We start from the raw sequence: 9,343 nt of genomic DNA, 5'->3' as shown, positions 1-9,343 counted from the left end.
GTAAAAAATTGTAAATTAATAAGAGTATGGAATTTTTTGTTACGTATATCTATTGGGTACATTTAACAATATCTTGGTATAAAAAAATTATATTTTACAGTGAATATATTAACATCGTGTCCATTTTTTAGAACAGCATTTTTGAAACTGTAGCTATGATAACTTGAAAACGGTTTATTCGATTAATTTCATATTTCACACAAATGTTTATCATAATTGTCTGCATCAGTTCTCTCTCTCTCTCTCTCTCTCTCTCTCTTTTCTTCCTTGTTCTGTGCACTCCCTATTTTGTGCTTTTCTTGGATCTTTTCTTCTTCTTGCACTTTGGTTTACATTGCGTTATTCTGTTAAGTTTTATATTGCGCTAGTTCCTAAGTTGCGTTAGCTATAAGTTGTTTTGTATTATACTACTTTGTCTGAGAGTGAGCATATGCTGTTGTAATCAGACATTGTTATCTTATTTTTGCCCCTTAGCCATTGCTCGGGCATAATTAAATTTATCAATCAATCAATCTATCAATCAATCTCTCTTTCTCTCTCTCTCTCTCTCTCTCTCTCTCTCTCTCTCTCTCTCTCTCTCTCTCTCTCGCGCTCTCTCTCTCTCTCTCTCTCTCTCTCTCTCTCTCTCTCTCTCTCTCTCTCTCTCTCACTGAGGGTTTTCGCAAAATTTAACTATTATTCATTTATTTATTTTACAAATTCGAATTTTTTAAAAAGATTTTTGTTATATAATTATTTTACGAAATATTTATTTCTTTTTTCAAAATCCTCTCTGTGAACCAATAATGATCACTCTGGGGATCACTCCTATTGAGATCTGACATGGAGGCGAGGCTTAATTAAATATGGTGCAGAACGGTTAACACTTTCTCATATGAAGGGTCACTTTCTTCATTTTTAATGCACTTTTCTAGGCTTTGAAACGATCAATTTTCTCTAAATTGCCAAATAAAGGTTTGATATGTATAAAAAACTCATATTGGGGTTAGAAAAGCAATAAAATCGAACATTTAAAGTTTTTGGAGCCTTATTTTTACAACCGCGAACTGAATAATTAATTTTGGTCGTAGATTTTCAACGCGGAAAATAAAATTCAACATCCATAAAAAAAATAAACGCGTGGTCGCCACGCGCGTTAGAAATGAAACTTCTGAAGGCAAGGCTTTGCCATAACTTTTCTGAAATTAATACAAAAACAATACGACGGAATTAGTCACTCCAAGTCGCCGCAACTCGAAAATGTATAGTCCCCGGAAAAAAAGATTACATATTATTATATATTAATATATAATGTAAAATTTGAATGTTTATTAGTATTCAATAAATATTAGTGCAATGCGAAACAATTGAAAGGTAATTATCAATTTTATTAAGGACTAAACAAGTCTAAATCATAAACTCTATTCAGCCTATGTATTACTCCAATATAATAAAACAAAGCAATATTTTTTATTTTTAAAAATAAATCATTCGCAGTTTTTTAGATTTCTAGTATGAAGCATGAGAAATTAATAATTATTTGAAATAACTTTTTAAAAAAATTTTTCATAGTAAATACATTTGATTTATTTATTTTATTTATTTATTTGATTATTAATTTTGATTTAATTATTTATTACTTTTCTAAAACTAGCTTCTTTATTGCGCTAACTTTGATTTCAAACATTTATCTTCATAACGGACTAATCTTACTATAATATTAAAAAATTGAATCATTGTATTCTGTAGAAAATCGTCAATCTACATAAAAAAAACAACAAGAAACGAAACCCAATGACAATTCTTCTAACACGACTGAATCACCTGAAGATACTGACCAATCCGATATAGACAGCGAAAATGATGTCCGACCTGTTGTTGACAAAATCATTAAACCCCAACCGCAAACTGCCGCAGAAAATAACAAAAAGTTAAAGGAAATAACTGGGGAAGATAACGATGGAGAAGTTATAATCAATAACATTCTTCAAAAAATTTTAAGTCAAAATAATGATGAACTGTTAGATGCTCATAAACAATCTATTGAAAAAGTTGAAGAATTTGATGACAAAAAAAAGAAAGATACCAAGACAGAAAAAGAAGATGGAGGCACGAGCGGACTAAATGATGACGAATTTTATGATAAAGATATTCAGTTATTAGGTCTTGATTACTGTAAGAAGGTATTATATTGTATACACATAATTAAAATGGATATTTTTAAGTACTCTTTAATTTTTAAACAAAAATAATTTCTTATGGTCAATTATAGATGGTAAATATTGGAGGAGAAATCTATTGCGTAGAGACTCAATTAAATATGGCTCATAGCTGCGGTGAAGGTACGGTCATGATACGCATTCTAATGGATGGAATATTAAAAAAAAATGAGCTACTTCATTGCACATACAGTGGTCATCAGCCCCCTCGAAACTTAGGAAAGAGCAATGAACCTAAAGTTTATCGAGCTTTACACAGTAAGGCTAAAGTCGTCATAATTAGTAAGTAATGAATTTTTACAATCCTTTGATATCTTTTCTAAATTTCATTTAAAATTGTTAATTAATAGATTAAGGATTTTAAATACAGTTGGAAATTCGCCTAATGTAGAAGTTACATAAATATTAAAATTGATAAGTATTTCTACGAATTGAAAATAACAATTTAATTACGAAAAACGAAAATAAAATTATTTGTGCATATAAGTTAGCAGATAATTATGTACGGTCAACAATTTAATAAGTTTGAGCTAGACGTAACTTTTTTTGTTGAATTGAATTCAAATTTGGCTGATATATGCAATATTCAATTTTGATAAAATCTTAACAATATTTAATTATAATGAAATCTTTCACAAGTCAGTTGCGTCATGTAATGTGTTTAATTTTAATCATTAAATATTAGTATTATTAAATAATACTAATTAATAATATTATATTATTATAATTGTTTATACTAGTGTATTTAACATTCTTATCGTAAATAAGATTATTATTTTATTTGTTGTTAATCATTATTTAATTTCAACTCCTTGGCAAATGAAATATATATTTATCTTTCCAGAATACACTCTAGAGTACGCTAAAAGTCAAGGTTGGAAGAAGAAAACCAAACACGATAGTGCTCCATACAAATGGATTGACTTACAACAGACAATGACTCAGAAAATTGGAGAGATAAAAAGAGCTTACCAAAAAAACTTAGACATGAAAAAATAAGCAATTATATTTAAAGTAATTCACAACTTTAATTAAGGAGGTTCGAGCGAATCATAGAAACAAATTTTTTCCTATTAAGATTTTATATTTTACATCCATCATAAAAAATATATTATCGGAAGATTTTTGAAATTTGAATATGATCCACCGTCTAGTTTATTGAAAAAATACTTTCATAAGTAACGTTTTTTAGGGTTTTTTGAGGTAAACCATTAACAACATAATTTTGAAATGTTTTTTTTTTCTGGAAAACTACACGGTGGAACATTTTTGAATTTCAAAAATCTTCTGATAATATATCCTTTGTGAATTATATTAAACTCTAACTCTCAAAATTGGAAAAACTTTTTTTCCATAAAATTCGCTCGAATCTCTTTAACATATTGACTAGAAAAAATGTACTTTTTTAAATATTTGTTGAGTAAATATTTAATTTATAGTTTTCTTATTAGATAAAAAAAATATTTTTGTAGCTGTAACTGTTAATTTATAATACTAAAAAACATTATTTCTAGTCGAATAATATTATTCGAATATGTTATTTACTTATAGATACTTCTTATAATTTTTTTGTGGGAAATCCGAAAAACTAAATTATTTAGAACATTCTTACTTTATTCTAACCATTCTTACAAAGTTTCATGTCATTACATTCAAAGTACAACTTGGAAAAAAATTTGATGAAAAAATTCATCACTATTGTAAGTAAAAAATTTGCAACCGTTATCCCTTAAAAAATAATAATTCAGAATGAATTTTAAGAGATAAAATTTCCAATAAATATCAATAAAAAATTTCCATTTAATTTTCGATTTTTATTTATTCATTATATATTATTATATAAAATTATATATAATTTTATATAATAATATACAATCCTTTAAAAGTAAACCTTAATATAAAGTTATATTGTTATATATAATTACATAAAATTATATAAAAATTTGTAAAATTATATATTTTTATATATAATCAGATAAAATTATATCGTGCCAATTTTCATATCTAATTATATATAATTATATATGATCATTTATATATAATTTATATATGATTATATATAATTTTTTTTCCCGGGTATGTATGTTTTTGGTACTATTTAGGGACATTTTTCAACACATAGTATATTTTGAGGACATATGGTATTTTCGAGGACCGTTCTCATTATTTTTTTTCAATTTGGTATATTTTGAGGACTGTCCTTAAAATTTACAAGTTTTTTAGTTGGTAAAAATCAAGGACATAAAATCTGTCAAGAAAAAAGTCCTTATAATAGACCAAATACATTTTAATATTAAGATGTATTTGGTATATTTTAAGAACGCAAAATGCGCCAAATACTTTTGCTACTTTAATAGTGTTTACTTTATTTTCACCAAGTCAAAGCAAAGAAAATGAATTCTATCAAAAGTAAACCTGCAAGAAAACTAAATTATATAATAATCCAATCTTTATATTAATTTGCTAATATATGTCCTCAAAATATATATGGGCATATGTCTGTATTTTCTACTTTTATATTTCTAAATCACCTCTATAAGAATACGAAAAATTGTATTGAAAATATTTAATAAACAGACATAAAAAGGACAGAAAAATCAAAAGATTATTGTATTAGTGTATTACATAACCTGGTTTAAATTATTAGCATATGTCCTCAATATATACCAACCGTGTATTTTTTTTATTTTACACTTATTTTTATTGTTCTAATTAGTATTAAGTTATAAAAAAGTTTACTAAAAATTACAAAAATTTGCTAAAAATTATCAAAAAAAAAGTGATTGTATAAAAAATAAAGCTTATCGCATTACAAACTACGTTTTAATTTATTAATCTATCTTTAAGATGTACAAGCCGTATATTCTTTAATTATATGTATGTTTCTTTAATTTATTATTGATATACAAACAAATAAACTAAAAATAATTAATGAAAAAAGACTGCAAAAAACGTAAGAAATATCATATTATAATATAAATTAAATAAAAGTAGGCTCTCCTAAATAATCAAGTAAGGAAGTATGGGCAATAGAAGCCAAGCGCCGTAAATAATGCGCAATCAAATTATCGTAACGATATATATTATAATAAAACGGACGTTTCGACACTTTTTTGTGTCTTCTTCAGCGTTAATACATAAATTCGACGAAGTTGATCTGTGAGAGACAGTCAAGCGCAATCAAAATTCACGACGGTAAAACATAAAGCTGAATAAAACCGGAGCAGTAAACGCGTGAACCATAAGGTGTAAATTGAAAATAAAAGCTATGAGCCACACAGGTGCAGTCAACAAGTAAAAACAAAAGATGTAACTTAAAATAAAATTCATAATAAACTGTAAGTCAGGCGCAGTCAACGGATAGAACAAGAAATGTAAAATAAAAACCATACAGAAGTTCGGCAGACTATATAGTTGTGCCTGACTTACAGTTTATTATGAATTTTATTTTGAGTTACATCTTTTGTTTTTACTTGTTCACTGCACCTGTGTGGCTCATAGCTTTTATTTTCAATTTACACCTTATGGTTCAAGCGTTTACTGCTCCGGTTTTATTCAGCTTTATGTTTTACCGTCGTGAATTTTGATTGCGCTTGACTGTCTCTCACAGATCAACTTCGTCGAATTTATGTAATAACGCTGAAGAAGACACAAAAAAAGTGTCGAAACGTCCGTTTTATTATAATATATATTGTTACGATAATTTGATTGCGCATTATTTACAGCGCTTGGCTCTTATTGCCCATCCTTCCTTACTTGATCATATTATAAATTCTGTTTTAATTTATTAGTACTGTCCTCAAAATTTACCAACTATGTATTTTTATGTCGGTTAAGTTAGCACCTTTCCTACAAAAAACCGGAATAACACGTATACAGAAATTAAGTGCTCTTTATGTGCTAATTATGTGCTCTATTCACGATCTTTGTGCTCAAGCGGTTTTGCGGGAAATCGCAATTGAAAGTGGGGGTGCTGGCTTAACTTCCCGAAATATGCACAATAAAATTTTCGTGCTTATCTCCTTTGGCCGACCCGAACGTGAACATCCCATACGTACAAGAGTAAAGTACCAGTTAAAATACAGTTAGCAAATTGGTTTTAGTCTTAAAATGTTTCTCAATTTATATGCTCCCGAAATATGCACAATGAGATTTCTATGCTTATTCTTTTCGGCTGACCCGCACGTGAGCACCCCATATTTACAGTAGTAAAGTATCAGTTAAAATACAGATAGCGAATTGATTTTAGTCTTAAAATGTTCCTCAATTTATGTGTTCCCAAAATATGCACAATGAAATTTTCGTGCTCATCCGCTTCGGCCGACCCGAACGTGAGCATCCCATACGTACAAGAGTAAAGTACCAGTTAAAATACAGATAGCGAATTGGTTTTAGTCAAAATGTTCCTCAATTTATGTGCTTTCTAAATATTATGTACAATAAGATTTCCATGCTCATCCCCTTTGGCCAACCCAAATGTGAGCATCCCATATGTAAAAGAGTAAAGAACCAGTTAAAATACAGATAGTTTTTTGTAGAAGAGATGCTAACTTAACAGACATTGTATTTTTGCAATTTTATATATTCTTTTTCGCTTGTTTATTCTCATTGGTACCAACAAATCTTGTTTTTGTACTGCAAAAATTATGTAAAGGTAATGTAATTTTGTAATGTTTACAGAAATAATTATTAAAGATCCAGCAGCCAATAAGTCAGGTTACTATGGCCTAGTTTACACCAATCACTTGATACATGTATTAAATGGTAAATAACTAGTAAATTAATTTGATTGGCCATTATTGGCTGATTAAATATACTATTTGATACGCGTATCAAGAGATCGGTGTAAACTAGGCTTATGACCCATCAAATTAATGCACTACTGTACATACATACACCATTCGATTTTAATATTCTCATTGTAAGAACCTGAATATTTCTCAAAAAAAGATATGCTTGATACATTGTATAGAATGTAGATTTCAATATTAGACGTTAAGAAACATTATTTGCAGTGAGGTGAGAAAGTTTAAAGATTGAGAAAAATGTACATGAGTAAAATAAAATAGTTTTTGCAGTGTTCGCCACTGGTTCAGAATCATGCACATACCGGAGCATAATTTAAAAGCAGTAAATATTGTTTAATCAATGTTGCTATCGTTAGCTATCATCTATATCATTTTTCTCAAAACTATGAATGATTAAACATGTATGATCTATTTTAAGAACATATAGACATTAACAGGTAATAGGTTAATATGAGGACATACATTTTACATATGGACTATTATGGGGACATGAATGTATAAAATTGAAATTCTTATATATTTCAATACAATTTAAATCCAGCAACATAACTTTATAGCTATAACTGCTAACTACACTGTATTATGCATAATATTAATAATTTTATATGCATGGATATTTTTGAGGACTTTTAAAGTACACATAGAGACAATTAATATATTGCCTTAACACATAAATTTTTCATGCGTATCGGGACATATTTGGAGCGCGTGCTTGTGTGCAAACGCAAAAGGATTAAAAGATATTAAAATTTTTTAATACCTTTGAATCCCTTTTTTGGCGGAATTAGATGAAATTAGATGGGATTTGAAATGAGATGGTCCAATCCCATTCCAAAAAAGAAATTTTAAATTCCATCCAATCCTATGAAATCCGTAAAGGTTATGGAATTGCATGGCATTAGATGGTTTAAGAAACGTCTCGTGCCTCCGTTGGGCGACCAAGCGCCGTTGTTCGTCGGTGAACTTTTGTATGCCTAAGGGCATTACACGCACTACTGCCGACGGGCAATTAGCCCGAAAATGAGATTTGTAAGATCTGTCAGGCACCGTAGAGGGTCCCTTTACATAGCGGTCGAGACGAAACTTTGAACTCGAGAAGATGCCCCCGGGGATGCGACGCCTAGCGGCGTCAATGCGAACTGCCGGTAATGCAGATACCGCGCGGGCGTATACTATTGTTGGCGCGTACCGCTACAGAGTTCAACACGGACACTTTTCAATCCCTATCCTGGCATTCAATGGTATTCATTTTATTGTCAGAATAGACGGAATTCAATGGAATTCAATACGGAAATTTTTAATTTTTAGTTTGGCATTCAATGGTATTCATTTCGTTAACGGAATCAATGGTATTCAATGGAATTCATCACGAAACTTTCCAATCCCTAACCTGGCATTCAGTGGTATAATATTTATGTGTCGGAATTGGATGGGATTCAAAAAAGACAAATTCTTTCCAAAATAAAGAATTCCATTATATTGAAACTATTTCAATCTCTTTTTTGACAGAATGGAATTCGGAAAGTCCTTAATTAAATTCCTGGCAATCCCGTTATAATTCTTTTCAATCTTTTTTCGTTTGCTAGGTATGCATATTCGTGTATGTACCATAATTATTGGTTATGTCGGTATTATCACGAAACGGCACACTGTCTAAAGGTATATCGTATATTTAGACAAACTTGCATAGCGCATAAACATAAGCATAAGAAAATTGATTAATCCATATACATATGCATAAGGAAATAAATCAATCCGTTTTTTTATGCATATGCTTATGCACCTATGCAAGTTTGTCTGGATTGACCTTTAATGCAACTAATATTTTATGTGCTCTATACCTAGTATATAAAGTAATCTATTATCTATGTTACTTATTTTTAAATCTGATGTTTTCACATAAATCAAATGTTGATATATCAAACTATAAAATGTCAGTCAGCCTCTAGCTATTTTGAAACAGCTATTTAAATTGCTATTTCTCGAATAACCAACAATGATACAGGCAAATGCACATACGAGTACACACTCCGAATATGCGCATGAATTTATGTGTTAAGGTAATCTTGTCTCTGTGTATTTATTTTAAAAATCCTCAAAAATACCCATGTATATAAAATTGTTAATATTATGCAAAATATGGTATAGTTATCAATTATAGCTATAAGGTAATATTACTGAGTTCAAAGTGGATTAAAATATATAAAGTTTCAATTTTATATATCCGTGTCCCCATAATAGTCCATACGTAAAATGTGTATATGTCCTCATATCAACCCATCGCCTATTAATATTTATATGTCCTTGAAATAGACCGTACATGTTAAATCATTTATA

General features: G+C 29.2%; 1 protein-coding gene across 1 annotated transcript; it reads left to right on the top strand.

Annotated features, from left to right (window-relative positions):
• The first annotated feature begins 1,788 nt into the window (after positions 1-1,788).
• On the top strand, positions 1,789-3,231 carry LOC112456783. The gene is made up of 3 exons (XM_025019535.1): positions 1,789-2,162; positions 2,252-2,480; positions 3,043-3,231. Exons 2-3 carry the CDS (start codon positions 2,252-2,254, stop codon positions 3,195-3,197), a joined length of 384 nt encoding a protein of 127 aa, XP_024875303.1. The 5' UTR covers positions 1,789-2,162; the 3' UTR covers positions 3,198-3,231.
• Positions 3,232-9,343: the final 6,112 nt, after the last annotated feature.

The sequence above is a fragment of the Temnothorax curvispinosus genome, unplaced genomic scaffold (assembly GCF_003070985.1).
Source record: "Temnothorax curvispinosus isolate PA1 unplaced genomic scaffold, ASM307098v1 QBEX01007144.1, whole genome shotgun sequence".
NCBI classification, from domain to species: domain Eukaryota; kingdom Metazoa; phylum Arthropoda; class Insecta; order Hymenoptera; family Formicidae; genus Temnothorax; species Temnothorax curvispinosus.
This window is presented reverse-complemented; position numbering and strand designations above follow the sequence as displayed.